This window comes from Citrus clementina, unplaced genomic scaffold, assembly GCF_000493195.1.
Source record: "Citrus clementina cultivar Clemenules unplaced genomic scaffold, Citrus_clementina_v1.0 scaffold_3, whole genome shotgun sequence".
Lineage (NCBI taxonomy): Eukaryota > Viridiplantae > Streptophyta > Magnoliopsida > Sapindales > Rutaceae > Citrus > Citrus x clementina.
In genome coordinates this window covers 11,573,815-11,595,526 of record NW_006262339.1, presented here as the reverse complement: position 1 = coordinate 11,595,526, position 21,712 = coordinate 11,573,815, and the positions used below count along the sequence as shown (strand labels likewise).

General features: G+C 34.2%; 2 protein-coding genes and 1 long non-coding RNA gene across 5 annotated transcripts; all 3 read right to left on the bottom strand.

Moving 5' to 3' along the window:
• Positions 1 to 3,349: 3,349 nt before the first annotated feature.
• Positions 3,350 to 3,787, bottom strand: LOC112099573. The gene has a single exon (XM_024186988.1). The coding sequence runs from the start codon at positions 3,785 to 3,787 to the stop codon at positions 3,350 to 3,352; it is 438 nt and encodes a 145-aa protein (XP_024042756.1).
• Positions 3,788 to 3,820: 33 nt separating this feature from the next.
• On the bottom strand, positions 3,821 to 6,592 carry LOC112099572. The gene is made up of 5 exons (XM_024186987.1): positions 6,466 to 6,592; positions 5,490 to 5,687; positions 5,131 to 5,369; positions 4,402 to 4,609; positions 3,821 to 4,188 (listed from the first exon to the last, which is right to left on the bottom strand). Exons 1-5 carry the CDS (start codon positions 6,590 to 6,592, stop codon positions 3,821 to 3,823), a joined length of 1,140 nt encoding a protein of 379 aa, XP_024042755.1.
• Positions 6,593 to 16,833: 10,241 nt separating this feature from the next.
• Positions 16,834 to 20,416, bottom strand: LOC112100244. Of its 3 annotated transcripts, XR_002906553.1 has the most exons (6): positions 20,312 to 20,416; positions 19,254 to 19,430; positions 18,843 to 19,033; positions 18,679 to 18,762; positions 18,097 to 18,207; positions 16,834 to 17,439 (listed from the first exon to the last, which is right to left on the bottom strand). It is a non-coding gene; the product is annotated as an uncharacterized LOC112100244 (long non-coding RNA). The 3 variants fall into 3 exon arrangements; XR_002906554.1 differs by lacking the exon at positions 16,834 to 17,439 and having other exon boundaries at positions 17,995 to 18,207; positions 18,856 to 19,033; XR_002906552.1 differs by lacking the exon at positions 16,834 to 17,439 and having other exon boundaries at positions 17,997 to 18,207.
• Between the last annotated feature and the right edge of the window lie 1,296 nt (positions 20,417 to 21,712).

Sequence of the window (21,712 nt, the reverse complement as noted above, 5' to 3'; positions counted from 1 at the left end):
TATACCAAGCCTGTGATTGGCAATGAATACATAGTGAGTGAAAATGGAATTTCTTGGATTACAATTTATACCTTTTCAAAATTTTCATGGCAATATCAGCTCGTCTCCATTAGCCACTGGAACCGAGAAGGCTGCCGTTGGTTTAGCTGCTAAACGAAGCATATTAGCGAATTTTGTGCTGATGAAGTTGTGTGTTGATCCACTGTCGATCAGAACAACAATCTCCTATGATCCAATTCTGGCCCTAACGCATATTGTTTACAGTGCTGCCCATCATGTCAACGCATAATAAGTAATTTGAAGGTCTACGTTTGCCTTAGGTACTGTTCTCTGTTCCTCTATTGAACTTTCATCATATAAAGCCTTTTCCATATTGCTTTCACTATCAAAAATCAAAAGCTGTGCCTTGCTACACTTATGCCTGGCTGTAAATCTCTCATTACAGTTAAAACATAGCCTTTGTGCGCGGCGTCTAGTAGTGTCGTGAGGGTGCACCAAATTTAAAACCTTACTACTAGTATAAATAATTAGTACAGAGTGAGTAAGGATCGATCCCACAGAGATTATGCTAGCTGTATTTATTATCAACTCTAAATCAAGACTTAAAATAAAATAATAATAGGGATAACAATATAAATTAATCTAACTAAAGAAAATGCCAACTAAAAATAGAAAAGAATGGGGGTTTTTGAATTTTTAACTAAATAGCAAGAAATAAAGAAATTAAAACTACTAACAAGAAATAAAAACTCTAATTAAAGGATAAAGAAATAACAATGAGAAAAACTTTGGTTAAAGGATCATTCGCCACCACAAGACATGCTCATAATATATCAATTTTATCATCAATTTATATTGAAATTATCAACCGTAGATAACAATAAGCTCTGTTAGTCTCAATCTTTCCTTAGTGTGTCGTTAGGCAAAACAAGCTCTTCACCTAATCTCTAACTATTAAATAATTTAAAACAAGCTCTTTAAATTTAAGATAATGGAAGCATCAAACATAGAAAGATATTAGGTTGATCTAGGCAATAAACACACAAGTTCGGATTATTTAACCTAGGTTATGTTCTCCAATCGAAATAACTGATTCCAACCTGCTACTAATGATTAAAATATCAAAACAATTGCGGATCAAAAATTTTAATCTAGCAATAGAATTTATTCAAGTCCTATCTAATTGGCCACTCAAACAAGACGAGAATAAAATCATAAACATTAATTATAGAAGAACATAAACAATTTCAATTAAATAAATTGAATGATAGAAATTGAACATTAATCATATGACATGTTTGGGGTTTTGAATTCACCCCAACCAAATAGAAAATCTAGCCTAACATAATTAAATTGAGAATAAGAGAATTGATAAAACCAATCATGGAGATTAATTCAAGCGGCTGCATTTTTCTTCAATTCCTTTCGGCTGCTGATTTTTTTCTTCTCCTTTGCGGCTGCAAATTGTTCAGTTTCTCTTGCTGCCGATTCTCCCCTTGTGTTGCTTCCGCTTGATCCCTTTTATAATGCTTCAATTGTGGCTTTTAAATCCTTGCATGGAAAGAATTAAATCCAAAGCCAAAACCATCCATGCCATAACATGCTTGCCATTTAAAGCCATGCAAAATATTTGCTTCCTTTAATTGCCATGCCGCCCACTTTACCAATTTCCTTTTTCTTCAATTTGCTTTCCATAATTTAATCCAATGCACGCAATCTTTTTAAATTGGTCAAGTAAATCCATGCACATTAAACAAGTTTCCATTTTATGCATGCTTGTTCCCAGTCTTTATTAATCTCCATGAAATCCTATATGCTTCCAATTGTGCATCAATTAATTAATTGGCTTCCAAAAAATCTTCAGTTATTTCCTTTCCTAATTCCTTCAAGCAGATTTCTTCTTAAATGCTCCGATTTAATTTCTCTTTAATCCCAAAATAACAAAATGAAAAAACTAAGATAAAAATTAACACAATAAAAATATAATTTACTAAATTAAAAATTAACTAAAATAACTAGAATATTTAAGACCAAAACAAGAAAAAGATGGAGAAATTAATAGCAAAATATTTAAAAAATATTCACTTATCAAATTCCCCCACACTTTTGCTCGTCCTCGAGCAAACCTAGAACCAAAATAAAGAAATATAAAATAAAATCTAAACTAGTCCACTTTCATAGGAAATCACGATTGCATTTAGCGTATACACCAAGCTTTTAAACCCCTAGGCAGCCCTAGTGGACGAGTTATAGTCTCATGAGGGCTTTAGCGATGATACCCACAAACATCATTTCATTTTCATTTTTTTTTTCAGAAAAAGAACAAAAGACTTTAAAATAAAACTAGCCTCAAAGATTGTATAAGTCATATAACTCAAAGAAAATTTCAAATATGATTGAAGTTCTAACTTTAATTCAATACTCAATCACATCTCTCTTTTGATTCTTATAGTATGTGTGTGAATCAATTCAATCAAAATCCATTCCCAAAATCTTCAATATCAACAGCTTTTACCTTGAACAAAGAAAAGAGTAGGTAAAATCAATCTTATCATCTTGATCTCCAATTTTTTACTCACAGGCATTTGTGTGCATTTTCCTTTGATTTTTCTCTTTTCCTCTTTTTTTTTTTTTTAGTCAGGAGCTTTCACTTTACCCTTTAAAGTAGCCTTCTTCTCATGGTAGATTATCCTCTATATACTGGTGGTACATAGGCCCACATTACTCAAGGATAGCTTCACTCTTAAGGGTTATAGGTAGCTATTTCTGACTATGGCGCATGTGTGTACAACATTGTATTGTGGAGATAAGAATCAAGACAAACAGTCATTTACTCAATCTATGACATTATCAAATTCTAAGACAAAATTATAAAAGAATTGATATTAGTGCTCATGGTTTAAAGAATCTCAACTAAGAGGAAATCAACACAAGAATCAAGTATAAGCTAAGGTAATATTCAATCATTTCTAAGAACCATATTCATTGTCAATCAAATTCTTATCATTGGCTAATATTCAAAACAACGTTGTTTTTTGTTTTGGATAAAGAAAAAGACAAAGTAACAAAAACTAAGTTCGAAATCCACCCCCTAACACTTAATTCTTACATTGTCCTCAATGTAAGCCTAAGCTAACAAAAAAAAAAAAAATTAAACACGGGGAAATAAGATGAGACACACAAACAGAAACAAACAAAATTCAACACAAAGTGGATAAAGTAAATGATAATGAAAGGAAGAAAGATCAAATCTGTTATGGATTGCTCTCAAAATCTTTTGTCCATCCATTGGGTTGCCTCCCAATAAGCGCTTGGTTTATTGTCCTCAGCCTGACATGGTTCTCAAATTTTACTCATCAACGTATGCAGGTTCATAAAGTGGAGCCTCATCTATATTGAGTGTCTGAAAGTTTTCATAGTAAGGCTTCAACCTATGACCATTAACCTTGAACTCTTTACCTATCTTTAAGCTCTTGATCTCAACACCACCATGAGGAAAAACATTAATAACAACAAAAGACCCACCCCATCGAGAACGTAACTTACCTGGAAACAACTTAAGGCGAGAATGGAATAGCAAAACTTTCTGTCCAACTTTAAAATTCTTTCTCAAGATCTGCTTATCATGAAAAGCCTTAGTTTTTTCCTCATAGATTCGTGAACTCTCATAGGCATCATTTCGAATTTCCTCTAATTCTTGCAATTGGAGCTTTCTGTGTTGGCCAGCGACGTCCAATTCCATGTTACATTGTTTCGCAGCCCACCATGCTTTATGTTCAAGTTCCATTGGAAGATGACAAGGCTTACCATATACCAACCTCTAGGGTGACATACCAATAGGCATTTTGTATGCGGTCCTATATGCCCAAAGTACATCATCAAGCCGTAAGCTACAGTCCTTTTTATTTGGATTAACTGTCTTTTCAAGGATTGATTTCACTCCCCTATTAGACACCTCAACTTGCCCAATAGTTTGGGGATGGTAGGATGTAGACACTTTGTGAGTGATGTTGTATTTTCGAAAGAGGGCTTCTACTGACCTGTTACAAAAGTGAGTGCCTCTATCACTGATAATTTCCTTCAGCGTTCCAAACCTTGCAAAGATGTTACATTTTATAAAATCTACCACAACCTTAGAATCGTCAGTTCGGGTGGCTTTTACTTCCACCCATTTTGAAACATAATCAACTGCAAGAACAGTATAGAGATTACTAAATGATGAAAGAAATGGTCCCATGAAATCGATGCCCCAAACATAAAAAATCTCAACTATAAGAATGGGAGATTGTGACATTTGATTTCTAAGTCCCAAATTACATGTTCTCTGACAACGATCACAAGATTTGCAAAACAAATATGCATCCTTAAATAGTGATGACCAGTAAAATTGCTTGCAAGTACCATAAGGGTTGTTCTCTTTAGTCCAAAATGTCCTCCGCAAAGCAGAGTATGACAAGGTGAGAATATAAGTAAATTCAATTTCGGGTGCGCACCTTCTAATAACTTGATCAGAACAATGCTTCCACAAGTATGGCTCATCCCACACATAGTACTTAGCATCACTCTTGATCTTGGTCTTTTGTGCACGGTTAGCTTTTTCGGTACTGTCCTGGTAACCAAGTAATTTATCATATCTACATACCAAGGAGTAACTGTAATTACCTGTAATAACTGCTCATCTAGAAAGTTCTCATGCAATGGAAGTGTATCTTCGTTATAGGTAAGTCGACTCAAATGATCTGCCACCAAATTCTCAGAACCTCTTTTATCTAGAATCTCTAAGTCAAATTCTTACAATAGAAGTATCCATCGAATAAGGCGCGGTTTGGCATCCTTTTTGGTGAGCAAGTACCTAATAGCTGCATGGTTAGAGTAAATGATTACCTTAGATCGAATTAAATAAGAACAAAATTTCTCTACGGCAAAGATAACTGCTAAAAGTTCTTTCTCGATAGTAGAGTAGTTAAGTTGTGTATCATTCAATGCACGAGAGGCATAATAAATGACATAAGGAAGCTTGCCCACATGTTAGCCCAACACGGCTTCAACAACATAGTCATTGGCATCGCACATAATCTCAAATGGTAAATCTCAGTTTGGTGGTTGAATCATAGGGGTCGATGTCAAAACCTTTTTTAACTTTTTAAAAGCTCTTTGGCACTCTTCATTGAAGTCAAACTTTGCATCCTTTTGAAGTAAGTTGCAGAGGGGTAATGCTATCTTGGAGAAGTCCTTGATAAACCTGCGATAGAAACCTGCATGACCAAGAAAAGAACGAACCTCCCTCACACTAGTGGGAGGTGGTAAGGAGTGAATAAGATCTATCTTAGATTTATCAACTTCAATCCCCCTTTCAGAAATAACATGGCCTAGTACAATACCTTAATTAACCATAAAATGACCTTTTTCCTAATTAAGCACAAGGTTAGTGTCAATGCATCGTTTAAAAACAAGTGTAAGGTTATCTAAACATCTATCGAAAGAATCACCATAAACTGTAAAATCATCCATAAATACCTCAATGATGTTCTCCACATAATCAGAAAAAATACTCATCATACACCTTTGGAAAGTGGCAGGAACATTACAGAGACCAAACGACATGCGTTGGTAAGTAAATGTTCTGAAGGGGCATGTGAAGGTCGTTTTCTCTTGGTCTTCTGGAGCGATAACGATCTGATTATAACCTGAGTAACCATCAAGAAAATAATAATGAGAGTGACCACTTAACCTTTCAAGCATTTGATTAATGAATGGCAGAGGAAAATGATCCTTGCGAGTGGCTGCATTCAGTTTACGATAGTCAATGCAAACTCTCTACCCAGATTGAACTCTAGTTGGCACAATCTCGTTTTCTTCATTTTTTACCACTGTGATGCCTGATTTTTTTGGAACTACCTACATAGGACTCACCCATTTACTATCAGAAATGGGATAGATAATCCACACATTAAGGAGTTTCAGTATCTCTTTTTTTACGGCATCCATCATTAGTGGATTAAGGCGGCGTTATGCATCTCTCGTTGGTTTAGACCATTCCTCTCGTAAAATGCGATGCATACACATGGAATGACTAATTCTCTTAATGTTGGCAATGGTCCAGCCAATCGCCATCTTATGATCCCGAAACACTCTAATTAACTTTTCTTATTGATCTGAAGTGAGGGTTTTAGCAATTTATGACTGGAAGTGTTTTATTTTCACCCAAGTAAATATATTGCAGGTGCTCTGGGAGTGGCTTAAGTTCTAAGGTAGGTGCCTACATAAATGAAGGTAAAAGTTTCTCGTTTAATAAAGGCAATTCAAGGTAAGAAATATTATACCCATTGGTGCGTAATGAGACCGCTCTATCTAATATCGCCATAACTTCCTCTACCTCATCATCTAACTTTATCAAATTTACCTATTCCTTAGAATCATCTTTCATAAGATTTTTGCGTATGACAATTTCAAAACTGTCATTACCGGATAACTCAAAGAAATCCTGCACCAAAGTATTAATATCATCTATGGCAAAGACAGAATGTACATCACTAGGATACTTCATTGCCTCAAAGATATTGAAGCGGATCACTTCACCATCGAATTCCATTGTGAGGGTTCTATTACGAACATTAATTTTAGTTCAGGTTGTCTTAAGGAATGGTCGCCCCAACAGAATAGGAGTGGGATTGGGCGATGACTCATCCTCCATTTCAAGGATATAAAAATCAGTTGGAAAGACCAATTCATTAACCTGCACAAGAACATCTTCCACAACCCCCTTGGGGTAAGCATTAGATCTATCAACCAATTGAATAATTATACCAGTTTCTTCCATTGGACCTAAATTCAAGGAATTATACATCGAATATGGCATAACATTAATTGAGGCCCGTAAATCTAGCATATATCTTTCGAATATGGTATTACCAATAGCGCAGGGGATAGTAAAAGTACCTGGATCCTTACACTTAGGAGGAAGTTTTCTTTAAAGTACAGTAGAAACATTCTCTCTTACACTTACCTTTTTGTTACCACTCAACTTTTGCTTGTTGATACATAATTCCTTTAAAAACTTTGCATAACGCGATACTTGTTTAATAGCATCAAGCAGAGGAATATTTACCTCTACTTTACGAAAGGTCTCAAGGATCTCTTTTTCTTGCTCTTATTTCTTGGATTGTTTAAACATACTAGGAAATGGTAGAGGAATGGAAAGGGTCTTAATTCGAGGTGAGGGGGTACTTACCCGACCAGATGGGTCGACTGGCAATAGGGAGTGGGAATCTTCTTTCCTTGTTAAAGGAAGAGGCTCTGGGGAGGGATTAGTCACGTAGTGCGATGATGTTGTGGACACTTTTGATGGCTTAGCTAATACTGGTTCCAACTGCTCTCCGCTTCTAAGAGACATAGCACTAGTATTCTCCTTTGGATTAATTTCTGGTTGAGAAGGTAACTTTCCTGAAGTTCTAGCCTCTATCCTACTCATAGATGTGGCTAGTGTGCCAATTTAATTCTCTAAATGTTGGAGCTGTGTCTAGATAGTCTGTTGGAACTACATAGAGTTAATAGCGAGAGCTTTTACAAGATCTTCCAAAGACGTACCTTGATTTTGAGGAGATGGAGGTGACCGAACTTAGTAAGTTTGTTGCACCCAGTGTTTGGGGTAGCCTAGTGGTCGAGACGGTGCCATATTAGAAATGCCTTGTTGTTAGTTCCCATACCTAAAATTAGGGTGATCATTCCACCCTTCATTGTAAAAATTAGAATATGGGTCATACCTTTATCTTGGTTGGCCTAGGGACCCCTCAACTGCGTTGGCCTGCTCATGTGAACCCTTTTGGAGAGTAGGGCACATATTAGTCGCATGTCCGACCATGGAACAAAGGCCATATGGTCTCACCTGTTGCCTTAGGGCTAATTGTTGCACCAAAGAAGTAAGATTTGAAACTTGTTGTTCGAGGGAAGTAGTACTCACCTCATTGACTCGCTTAAGTGGTGGCAATAGATCGTTCCTGGTGTTAAACTATTGGGAATTAGCAGCCATCTTAGCAATGAGATTTTGGGCTACTTCTGTTGTCTTATCCACGAGTGCTCCTCCACTAGCGGCATCAATCATACTCCTATCCATAGGCAGTAGACCCTCATAGAAGTATTGAATAAAGAGTTGATCACTTATATGATGGTGGGGGCAGCTGGCACATAGTTTTTTGAGTTGTTCCCAATAGTCATAAAGTAACTCTCTATTATATTGTCGGATTCCACAAATTTCTTTTCGATGCTGACAGCTTTTAATACTGGGAAGTATTTCTCCAAAAATAGCTGACGCATCTCATTCTATGTAGTGACAGTACCGGAGGGAAGATAGTACAACCATTCATTGGCTGAATCCGCCAAAGAGAATGGGAAGGCCATTAGCTTAACTTGCTCTTCAAAAACTTCGGCTGGTTTCATTGTGGAGCAGACCATATGGAACTCCTTCAAGTGCTTATTTGGGTCCTCTCCTTCAAGAGCATAAAAAGTAGGAAGAAGATGAATCATCCCGGACTTGAGTTCAAAGTTTACCTGAGGGTTTGGATTCTCAATGCACAAGGGTTGTTGGTCCAAGTTAGGAGCTGCCAACTCTTTAAGTGTTCGGTTGTTGTTCTAAGCCATTGGTTCGGGTTCTGGGCTGCCTGGCTCTGTCTTTGGGAGTGGAATGTAGATGACAAAATCACGTTCTGAATATGATGAGGTTGCTCTAAGTTGTTCGAGTTTCAATCGAATGTCCTCTATGCTCATGAAAATCTAAATATAGAACAAAAAATAACTAAATAAAATAAAATAAATAAATAAAATGAGAAAAGAAATAAAAAATAAAAAATAAAACGAGTAATAATAAAAAAACTAGATGCTAATCCCCGGCAACGGCGCCAAAAATTTGGTAGTGTCGTGAGGGTGCACCAAATTTAAAACCTTATTACTAGTATAAATAATTAGTACATAACGAGTAAGGATCGATCCCATATAAACTATGCTACCTGTATTTATTATCAACTCTAAAGCAAGACTTAAAATAAAATAATAATATAAATTAATCTAACTAAAGAAAATGCCAACTAAAAATAGAAAAAATGGGGGTTTTTGAATTTTTAACTAAATAGCAAGAAATAAAGAAATTAAAACTACTAACAAGAAATAAAAACTCTAATTAAAGGATAAAGAAATAACAATGAGAAAAACTTTAGTTAAAGGATCATTCGCCACCACAAAACATGCTCATAATATATCAATTCTATCATCAATTTATATTGAAATTATCAACCGTAGACAACAATAAGCTCTGTTAGTCTCAATCTTTCCTTAGTGTGTCGTTAGGCAAAACAAGCTCTTCACCTAATCTTCAACCATTAAATAATTTAAAACAAGCTCTTTAAATTTAAGATAATAGAAGCATTAAACAGAGAAAGATATTAGGTTGATCTAAGCAATAAACACACAAGTTCGGATTATTTAACCTAGGTTATGTTCTCCAATCGAAATCACTGATTCCAACCTGCTACTAATGATTAAAATATTAAGATAATTACGGATCAAGAATTTTAATTTAGTAATCGAATTTATTCAAGTTCTATCTAATTGGCCACTCAAACAAGACGAAAATAAAATCATAAACATTAATTATAGAAGAACATAAACAATCTCAATTAAATAAATTGAATGATAGAAATTGAACATTAATCATATGACATGTTTGGGGTTTTGAATTTACCCTTAACCAAATAGAAAATCTAGCCTAACATAATTAAATTGGGAATAAGAGAATTGATAAAACCAATCATGGAGATTAATTCAAGCGGCTGCCTTTTTCTTTAACTCCTTTCGGCTGCTATTATTTTCTTCTCCTTTGCGGCTGCAAATTGTTCAGTTTCTCTTGCTGCCGATTCTCCCCTTGTGTTGCTTCCACTTGATCCCTTTTATAATGCTTCAATTGTGGCTTTTAAATCCTTGCATGGAAAGAATTAAATCCAAAGCCAAAACCGCCCATGCCATAACGTGCTTGCCATTTAAAGCCATGCAAAATATTTGCTTCCTTTAATTGCCATGCACATGCCGCCCCACTTTGGCAATTTCCTTTTTCTTCAATTTGCTTCCCATAATTTAATCCAATGCACGCAATCTTTTTAAATTGGTCAAGTAAATCCATGCACATTAAACAAGTTTCCATTTTATGCATGCTTGTTCCCAAAGTCTATTAATCTCCATGAAATCCTATATGCTTCCAAATGTGCATCAATTAACTAATTGGCTTCCAAAAAATCTTTAGTTATTTCCTTTCCTAGTTCCTTCAAGCAGATTTCTTCTTAAATTCTCCGATTTAATTTCTCTTTAATCCCAAAATATACTTAAAATAAAAAAATAAAAAAAAACTAAGATAAAAATTAACACAATAAAAATATAATTTACTAAATTTAAAAGTAACTAAAATAACTAGAATATTTAAGATCAAAACAAGAAAAAGATGGAGAAATTAAAGCAAAATATATGAAAATATGCACTTATCAACGTCATTGCATCTCCTCCCATGAAAGTCGTTTGATGGGTGCTGTTGGTGGCGTTCTGTTGATGGTCGGCTGTGCACGGTTGCTGATTGGTCATCAGAAGAATTTTCATTGCCTAGATAGCTGCTCATCCTTCATTAGCGCTAGGCTTATTGGTTCCTTCAGTGTGCGAGGTCTGAACATACGGATCTCCTTCAAAATTTCAGATTTCAATCCCCCCATAAAGGTACCTACCAGCGCTGTCTGTGTCCACCCTTGAACACGGTTACCCAACTTTTTAAATTCTTTTTGATACTCACGTAATGTTCCTATTTGTTTGACCCGTGACAGTGCTTCATCGAAATCTTCACAGTCTGTTGGTCTGAAACGTGCCCAAAGTTCCTCTACGAACATCTCCCATGTCACAATTCTGCCTTCTTTTTGGTAAGTCCGGCATAACCACTACCACTATTGATTGGCCTCTCCTTCTAGATAAAAAGACGCCAAAGCTACCTTTTGTTCATTGGTCGTTTTTTGATACTCAAAGAATTGTGTTGTTCTGTTGAACTACTCTGTTGGATCGTCACTGGAGTAACGAGGAAATTCCAATTTTGCTACCCTTGGTAGTATTGGTTGCCGTCCTCCTTCACTTTCTTCTCAAATTGGCCTTGCTGTAGAACCATCGTTCTCCTGACTTGTTGCTCCCCTGCTAGCACTAAAGGACTCGCCTAGCTTACTGATGGTGTCTTCCATTCGTTGAAGCTTATCATTGATCCCGAATTCCATCCGTGATATTTTGTCCTGCAAGCTCCCCAAGTCAGCTTCAATTCTCTCGATATGCTCTTTGTTGGTTGTCATCCTTAACCTGCTCTGATACCACTTGATGAGGTCTCAGTCAAAACAATGTAACAATAACGAAATTAATAGGTTCTGCTTATGGTGAGAACAACCAAGATGTTTTGATAAATTTTTTTTTTTTTTTTGCTGCATGCTTTATTCATCAGTTGCTGACTTATTTATAATAGCAAATAACTAGTCTTGATTTACTAGCCAACAATCACAGCCAAATCAAGATCTTTGACAACAAAGAAATATCAAACTAAACAATCTCTTATTTAGCTTCCCCATGTCACGGCTCAACTGTTGACATAGTCCACCTAATCTTATTCTTCCCAAACTCTTGCACGTGCATGTAAGGATGCATGTATCATGCATGAACAACATGGAGCCCTACGTGATCATGATACTTGGCATTAGGCTTTGGCTTTCTCAGATCGTCTAAGCCTCTTATCATAGTTTTTAACATGTTTGGAAATGAAATGAAATGAAGGCTTTTGATTAAATCGTGCCAAATTTTGCAGAGATGTCTAAATCATATCAAAGATTTTGCTTTAGATCTTCAGGAAAACTTGTCACTGCTTGTGAACAGTGTCGCCTCTTGCTAGTCAATCTTAAATTGCCTATCAAATTACCATTCATGACTTTTCAAAATACACACACACACTTTTCACTGTCTTAAAATGATCAAATTAATTAGCAAATAAAAGAAATTTGAACGTCCTGTTCATACAAGATCATACTAATATTTTAAAGTCAATCTTTTAAAAAAAAGCAAAGAAAATAGAAAATATTGATAATGGAAGAGTTACGAGCTCACATATATCTCCCCATCACAAGCCATCGTTCTCACACAATGTCCCAAGCTACATGGCGCCAACACAATCTGCCGAGGCTAAGGTGAAAAGCTAAGGCATGATGAGTATCAAGCAGGCAGAGTCCAAATGCTACACCGCATTGAAACTCTTCAACAAAGAAAGATTAAGTGCTTGGGTCAGCTGCAGACGGCTGTGATTCATCTAGTTCTGGCGGTGCAACGACGACTTACCAAGCTCCGAGGAGCCCCAGCCAAGCATATAATAATGGCAACCCGGGTTAAACGGGTTGCAGCCGGGATTAGCCCAGATTCCAGTGCCGGTGAAGATTGGAGGCTGCATCTTGGTGGTCATGGTTGGGGACATGATTTTGTTTGATTCATTTATATAATAATTTTGTTCGTGAGTACGTACTACTTATGCGATGTTTGATAAAATTGAATTTCCATATATATGTTTATACAGTATTGTTCATTGTATAATACTCTATTTTTGGCTGGTATAATACTTTTTTTGTTTAATTATATCACAGATTTCTCTATAATGCAGTATGTGTTTTTACAACATCAATAGTGGGATTATTGTGGACCCTAAGATTTAAGTGTTTTAATCTCAATCATTCATTTAATATGATGAATAATTAAATAAACAATTAAAAGAAAGTAGGTAACTTGTTGGTTGCTAGTAAATATTAGTTTTTTTAATTTACATTAATACTAAGTAGCATATTTAAAGTGCTATATTATTCTATAACATAGATAGCACCTTAAGATACTGATTTTATTTCAAGTGTTTAAGCCATTCCAAAAGAGCTCGACATGTATATACTTGCTTCCATTGTGGAATACTAAAAGTAGATTCATTTCAAATCTGCCAAATCCCAAATATTGGAAGAGATAAAAAACTTAAAAATTAAAAAAATAATGAATAATCCATATAAAATCTTTACATCTAATATAAAGTTCAATTGAAGAGGACGCAAAAACTTAAAGTAACAAGATACATATTTCATCTAATTAATTCCAAAATGACATCTCCAAGTTGTCCCATGTCTAGAATAGTTTCTAATCAACAACGCACCATGTTTGGGAAGAAATGGGAGGTTGATAATGAAATGCAACGTGTCGATGAAAAGTTCTATGACAAAAAATAATCACCAAAAGGTACTTAATCTATACTAAGTACACCTAATAATCGAGATAGTAAGTAGGGTACGCCATATTAAAAGATGGATGGTTAAAGAAAATATCCAAAATGTTAGCCAAGTGAAATATCTCCATCGCCTAAAGAGAATATTTGATTTTACAAATTCAAATAAGGAATATCTTACTGAAAAAGAGGGAACAACAAGTTGTCACACCTGCAAAAAGCAAAAGACAGCATGTTAAGGACAGTGGTTGATAATTGCCACACCAGAAATTACTAGGACAATCTTTGCAAAGGTAAGCTAGACCATTTAGCAGCATGCATTGGACAAACCATGCAAATAATGCCCTATGTGCTCTCTAAGAATGCTCCTAACGAGCAAAATGATGATAAAGATAAAACGACCAAAAAATCTCTGTGAAGACAACAAAACCACCAATAGAAATGTGCCAAGTGGCAAGACAGCAGGGTACTTTATATAAAGACACCAAGATTCTATTTTTTTCACCAATAACAAAAGCACATGCCCTCCACAAAAGGTTGAGGCTTTCTTTAACCTTCAGCTTCTACTGTTAAGAGCTTGCAAGCTATTGATGCAATAATAGTCCTAAAATTTGACTTAGAGTGTTGGAGTGTGGTCGCTGGCCACAGTTGGCTCCACCTTTAATATCCTTTTTGTTCTTTTACAGGTCAAGAGCATCCTTTCAAGTTCTCTTTTCCAGATCTAAGCCTTTCATGGTAGCCCCACGTCTTCTATTCTTTCATAAGCTTCATCTACGGTCATATCAAGTAATACCCCTCGGATACACAAGGCACCCCTGTCACTTTAATATGAATTTTATTGTGTTTAACTAGGTTTTTAGTTTCTTTTTCTCTATCCCAAAATGTAGTTAAAACACACCAGATGCTCTGAAGAATTAAAAAATCATGGTGATTATTAGGGCATAAAACAAATTCGGGGGTGCTCAATGCATATTTTCAAACCTAGAACAAGATCTCCATTTATGTTTTCTTGTGGAAGAAACCATGCAAGTGAAGCCATGGAGATGCAAATATCCTAAAATAAGAGCTGGAAATTTGTTTAGGGATTTTTGGTTAATTGCATGGCCTTCGGACTCTATCTTTTTCATCTCGAGCTTCATTTTCGTTCTGTGGAAAGAAGATAATTAGGGGTAATTTGTTGGTTTTGTATGCATACGGTCAACTGATATTAACTTTTAGATCGGATTGGGGAGAGAGAGAGAGAAAGAGCGATGAAGATGATTCTTTCTTAAAAGTCTTCCATGGCTGCCTCACACGGAAACTTTGATCTCTGTTTATTCAACTTGATTATGTTACTAGGTTGCTTGTCAAGAATGACTACTGAATCCCTTTCATCTAATCATTCGGAATAAAGACAGTCTTTAAGAATCCAATTTCAAATAAAAAGAACATGACAGATAAAATCAAGAGCAAATTCAATGAGATAAAAGAGAGAGAATATCTCTATTTTATTTTCTCTTTTTAAAATTTAAAATAACCTATTTAACCGGTGGTTAGCCTGATATAATATGCTTAAAATAATTAAATTTTTCATTATTAAAATAATATATACTATTGATTAAATTCAACAGCATATATTTCTTACACTATTGATGTCGTAAAAAAAACGGCATCATCAAGTGACCCATTTATATTACATATATTTTTAATTATTTTATTGATGAACTTGATTTTAATACTGAGTTGTACTTACTTATCTTTTTATAATTTTTTGTCGGCATATGTTAAAATTTAATTACATATAATTTTTTTATCTAATAACTATCCTATCCACTACAATATTATAAAAGTTATCGTTCTCATTAGTTATATATAGAATTTCTTCTCACGATGCAGTTGTATTGACTACTAGTATAGCATTCAGTTTGCATTGCTGATTTGGGATCTGCACTGAGTAATTAATGCGATACCATTCAGCTTCAAGTTCAATGGGGAATGGTGGGCAGTTGGCTGGTTTAATAATGTACGTATGTATATTGTAATTGTCATGCTGGTCGGTTCTAACAGTCATTAACTGCTTTGAGTTGCCGGAGCAGGTAGAATTAATATTTGCACTGCAGGCGGCCATAGCTACGGTCGTAGGGATGACAAATATCCAATTATAGATGGATAATATCTATCTAAACACAAATCCATAATTATCCATAATGGATATATCCATATCTATATCCAGTATTTAATATTGGACATAAATATGAATTTTATCCATATAGTTGTGGAGATCCATGGATATTTTATTTTTATTATATAAAAATAATAATATAAAATAGTTAAAATTTCAATATTAGATTTAGTTATTAAACTATTTATATTAGTAATAATATATATATATATATATATATATATATATAAAATAAAATGGCGGTCCGGTGGCCGGTGGCGGCGGTTCGGTGGCCGGTGACGGCGGTCCGGTAACTTTCCGGCGGAGCCGACGGTGGTCCGGCGACCTTTCGGGGAGGTCCGGCGGTAATTCCGGCGAGGTCCGGCGGTAATTCCGGCGATGTCCGGTAGTAATTCCGGCGACCTTCCGGTAATGTCCGACGGTGGTCCGGCGAAGTCCGGTTGTGGTCCGGCGACTTTCCGGTGGAGGTCAATTTATAATATTAAATCAATAAAATAAAATAATAATTATTAATAGTATTAAATAAGTTAAAAAATTAAAGAGTAATTTTGGAAACTTTAGTTTTTAATATAAGAGGAATTTAAATTTTTCACTAGTTAATATAAGAGAAAATTAGATTTTGTTGTTTTTTTTTATTTTAGTTTAACAATATAAATTTTTTTAACTTTAAATGGATGAATTAATTGGATTTTGGATATCCATTAAATATCCATACCCATCCAATATCTAATTGGATATTTTTAAAAATATCCATATCCATATCCAAGAATATTTTGAATGGATATTATCCAATCCAATTGGATTGAATATATGGATATCCAATTTGGATATCCATATTTGCCATCCCTAGTCGTATTTGGATCAGATTCTCTTATGTTTTAATTGTTTATTTAAAAAAAATACATTTATATGATTAGTAGTAACATTTAAAGCTCAAATACAATCACTTCATGAGAGAATTCTTATATTTGTGGTATTAGCTAGCCCTTTAGGATTTTATTTGAGTTAGATGCTTTTATTTAATCAATGTTGTTTTGTTCGTCGTATATATTACTGATAACAAAATGGGCAACCGTAAGGGTATCAAATTTCTGTCTCTATACATCATGCGCACATTTGCACTAAAGTTGGACATTGTAATTGTATGACCTTTTTTTTATATAATATTTACTATTATTATTATTATTATTATGATTAAAGAATTTTTAACTCAGTATGCAGCTATGTAAGCTATTAGTACAATATTAGGATTGCCCATTATTAAATTCCTGTGTAACAAGGAAAAGGCACATAATTTTATCGGAAATAGCTTATATAGAAGCCGGTTAGGAAATTTACAATAATTTTACATCCTCCGTATGAATATATAAACACACACACACACTCACTTGAAATCTGTTTGTCATCACCAAATTCTCTCAGAAACCTTAAATCTGAAATACAATGATGCAGCAGCAGCAGCAGCATGATGATGATCAACTTGTAGACAGCGCCCTGAAAGATATAGAACCGGCTATCAAGGGTCTGCAACAACTAAGCTTAGTAGACTCCAGGGCCACGGGATCATCATCATCAAAACAAAACTCGTCGTGTACTTGTGGCATTGAAAAAAAGATGCATTCACGGAAATATGGGCAGACTTGTTAGTGAAGGAGTTGATGAACGCTCAAAGCATGGAGGACGCAAAAGCATGTGCTATGAAAGTGGTGCAAGGTTTTTACAATGAAATCACAGCCAAGGAGAAGGCAAAAGCTGAAGAGAGGTTGATGCAAGAGAACTGGATATTGAAGAGGGCTGTGGTGATTCAGCATCAACTACGTCAGAAAGCGAAAGCAAGATTCCAAGGAGCTGCTCAAAGCTCTTCAACTCAAGAATTACGCTTCGACGTTGCATTTAAACAGATCCAAACCCTTCCTTTATTACCAGGAGGATCTTTTCGTCCTCCTGATGTCTTCTAATTTATTGGTTCTTCAACCTGCTCTTCACATATGTTTTTGATTATTCATTGATCATTTATTTTGCGTACAATTTGATGAAAGCTCACTACAAGAAAAAGGGTCATTTCCAAGGGCAAAAACCCTCAAAAATACATAAATGCCCTCGGAAAAAGCCATTTCCGAGAAAGTCATGTCGCCGACTGTCATTGTATTAAATCACATCGGAAAAACATAATTTCCGATGAGTTGTCGGAGAAAAAAACTATTTTCAAACGGAAACTCCGTCGGAAATGACTTCAACGGCCCTCGGAAATAATCCCTAAGAAACCAAATGACTACATACTTTCAACTATGTTTGCCCTTGAAAATGGTGTATTGTACCCTCGGAAATAGTACTATTCCAACCATAATTTACCCTAAAAAAATACAAGATACGATATGCTTTTTTTTTTTTTTAATTCAACGACCCATTTAATTTATTTAATATTATTATTTCATTAGCCTTTTTTTTAAATATTTGTATTACCAATGCAACATAATAAAAAAAGAGTGATAGTGATACACAAAATGCATTGAATGTAGCTTCATTAATTTCAAAAATTGATAGAAATTACATCCACCAAATAAAAAGTAGAACAACACATCAATTTTGGGGAAAAAAATATCCCAAATGCATACACAAAATGATCTCGTACCTTGAATTTCACAAGCATCTTCCACTTAAACTTTTTCTTATTCTCTGAAATTTTTGCCTCAACTTCATCTTCTCCATCCCCATCATCATCTTCATCCCACAAAGCAGTATCCTACATGAAGGAAGAAATTTTTAACCATTAAATTATCAAATCAGTAACAGGTATAACAATATGCTATATTTGAACAATCACTTTGTATAAAATTAAGCATAAGCACTATAACCAATATCTGCTTAAGAAACCTAACAAAATATGAGACTTCAGCAATGGATAATAATCGTAAGTGCAATATTCTATATACATAAGCAAATATGCTACATTTGGAGTCACCAACAAGACTTGAATTCTGAGTTAGCAAATATTTACTAACCTATAATTTTGGACATAAGTCCCCATACAAGTTGTCAAAAAATGCAATAATACCATCAGAAGATTTACACTCTTACAATAAATCTAGTCTATCAGTTAGAAAACCCAATAATGGTCAGTTTCTATAGAAAGTGAAAAAAAAAATTATAAAAAAAGTGAAATTTTTTTTTTAAAAAGAAGCTTGAAAGTAGAATGAAAATTAATAATTTGTACCTCCAGAAATGATTCTTGTGCACTTGAATTTCCAAGCACAAGCTTCATTATTCTTTTCAACTTCTTCACTTTCTTCTTCAGAAACTATAACACAATGGTGAATATAAACAATCAATATGCAACAATTGCATCTACACAACCCACCTTCTTTCCAAAGTTATTACCTGAGTTGCATACTTTTTAGATTCAAGGTACTGACATGTACACTTAGAGGAGGCAGCAAACACTTTTCAAGCAAATGCATATTGCTATGCAAGCCACTTCACATCCCAAATAGGAAGCAATTTGAATAGCAAGAAAGAAATAAAGCACTGTCTTCCACCACCATCGGCTGCTTAAATGGGTTTCATTGAATCTACAAGGCATAGGCTTTGAATTAAAATATGATCAATGAATAAATGAGAAAATGAATCCTATCAATAGAAAATAAGTCAGGAGAAACTCAAGATGTAAAATTCAAGAGTAGTAAGCATAAGAAACCCCCTAAACTCAATCAAATAATGCCACTTGATATTCAAAAGTGGAGCAACATATATATATTAGAACTTTGCAAACTAAGTAGACACCATACTTACATATATGACTACAACTTTATTAGAAGGTAGCACCTGCAACGCTTGTACTGAGAAAGTTTACAGCATCAGCCCCCAGTTCCAGAGATTCTACAACCTTATTCAAATACACTGTTCAAATAACTGCAACTCTATTTGGACGTGCTCTCACAATATTCCCATTTTCCAAAACTTGACATCCTAAACACAACCAAGAAACACAGATGACAAAATGAGAATAACTGAAGATAAGGTACAGTAAAAGAAACTAAGATAGATAAAAATATCGATTTGCATGATGCAAGTACAGTAGTTCAATTATATCTTCCTTCACTCTTTTCCCCACTTTTGAAAGATCTAATCAAGCCAGGATATTAAACTCCTGGATTTCCTTTGAATGTTCCTAAATATCATCTTCAATACCTAATGGAACTTGACTTTCTAAACTAATGTTTTTCAACCTTACTACGATGTTTTAATCAAATAAAGCAAATAAGTGAACACTCAATTAACCAAACAAGCAATGGTTGTGCACTCTGTGCTCCTAAATTGAAGAAAATGCTGATGCTATTATATTAGGCTAATTGAGAAAAAGCTCCTTGTAAAACTTAAAGACTTTAATCTGAATGCTAAACCCTTGCTTAGTACACACATTAATCCTAAATTAATTACACATAAACTGCACCAGAATTATCACAAAAACCACTTAATTACAGATTCATGTTAACGAATCAAATAATTACCAACTAAATTTTAAGGAACTTGGTAAAATTCAAGTCATTAAAGCCTAGAAAGTAAGACTTAAATAAAATTGAAATGCCTGAAACGAAAGCAAAACAATTTAAAGAAGAAAGAAAATTATAGGCATCGAATCTAGATCAAGAGATGACTACAAAGAATTGATGAGTTGACTCGTAAAGGCATGGAAGATGCACAAAATTGTGAATCTATAACTCTAAAACCCTAGAAAATTTATGAAATTAAAGCAAAATCATAAAGAAGGAGATGGATTAGAGAAATTGTAGAAAAACTAAAAAGAATAAAAAATTTACAAGATAAAAATTCTTGAAAAGTAAATTTACCTTGAGGTGCCTCTACGCGAACGAGATATACAGAGTGCGAGAGTGGCAGATGCTGAGATGAAGAGTAGCGCCTACATCTGTTCGTTTGAATTTTCTTTTAAATTATTTGTATAAATTAAAATGTCATATTCAGTTTATGGGCTTTGTTTACTACGAAAAGGTTGGGCTTGATTTTAATTGGTTTTGTTACTTTTTTTTCTTTTGAGAAGTGGTTTTGTTACTTTTGTATAAACTAATAATATCTTATTTTTGTTTTATTTATATTTTTTTTATATTTATAGGATTTATTTTAAAAACAAAAGGACTTCGTAAATACAACAAATAAGGTTGTAATCAAGAATTTAAAGATGATTATTTTAGGTATTTAAAAATTTTACTTTAATTTAGTATTATATTTCCTACCAAAAATTCATTATTATCAAGGGCAAGTTACCCTTAAAAAACTTTATCATTTTTTAATGATTTTCCGACAACTCTTTTATGCCCTTGTAAAACGTGTTTACTACCGAGGGTAAATAATGCTCTTGGAAATATTTGGTCGGTCATACAACTTTTTGTTGTAGTGGTTACCCTTGTCACATGATAATTAATGGATAAAGCATTGCTTATTATGTAAAATGAAGATTGATTTTCTAGCATGCCTATTTTTAGCCAAATAATTAAAAGTAGAAATATGAAATAAAAACTAACCATACATATTAGAGAATGTTAAATACAATAGTAATAACCCAATTTAAATAACTTAGTATTTAGAAGATTCCATTAAATAACTTAAGTTTGCTACAAGATTTGTCCATTCCATTTTTCAAGCTTTAAAACTCCACCAAATTAATAAACTAATAAATTATTCTTTAATATAGATTCAAGTAGACACATGAATACTACAATGAAAGTTCAGTATTTACTCAACTCCTTTGGAAATTCAACTTATTTCCAATGAAATGTGCAAAAAGAGAAGCAAGTACAATGGGGAATATTATAGGCACAATACCAACAACACCTAAAAGATCATAATTAAAGCCAAAGTAATCATCTAAGAAAGAAGAAATAGTTTTGGTTTTACCAAATATTGATATTTCTTTGTCTGTGTCTCCATATTGTGAAGATAGTATCCCATTTAGTACCCAAGATGTGGGACACAAGTAATACGCCCGTATCCACCACTTTGAATTTGCTGCGAGTAATACGTCCATATATGAGTACTGATCTGATCCAAGGTTTTAGACTTTATTAAAATTTAGGAAAACTATTAATCCAGATGGTTTAATAGTATAATGGAATTACAATATTGAATCACATGCCTTAATAGTTTTCCCAAACTTTAAGAAAGTCTAAATCTTGGATTAGAACATTCATACCCCCCAAAATCAACCTCAATTAATCGAGAATCTGGATTTTGTA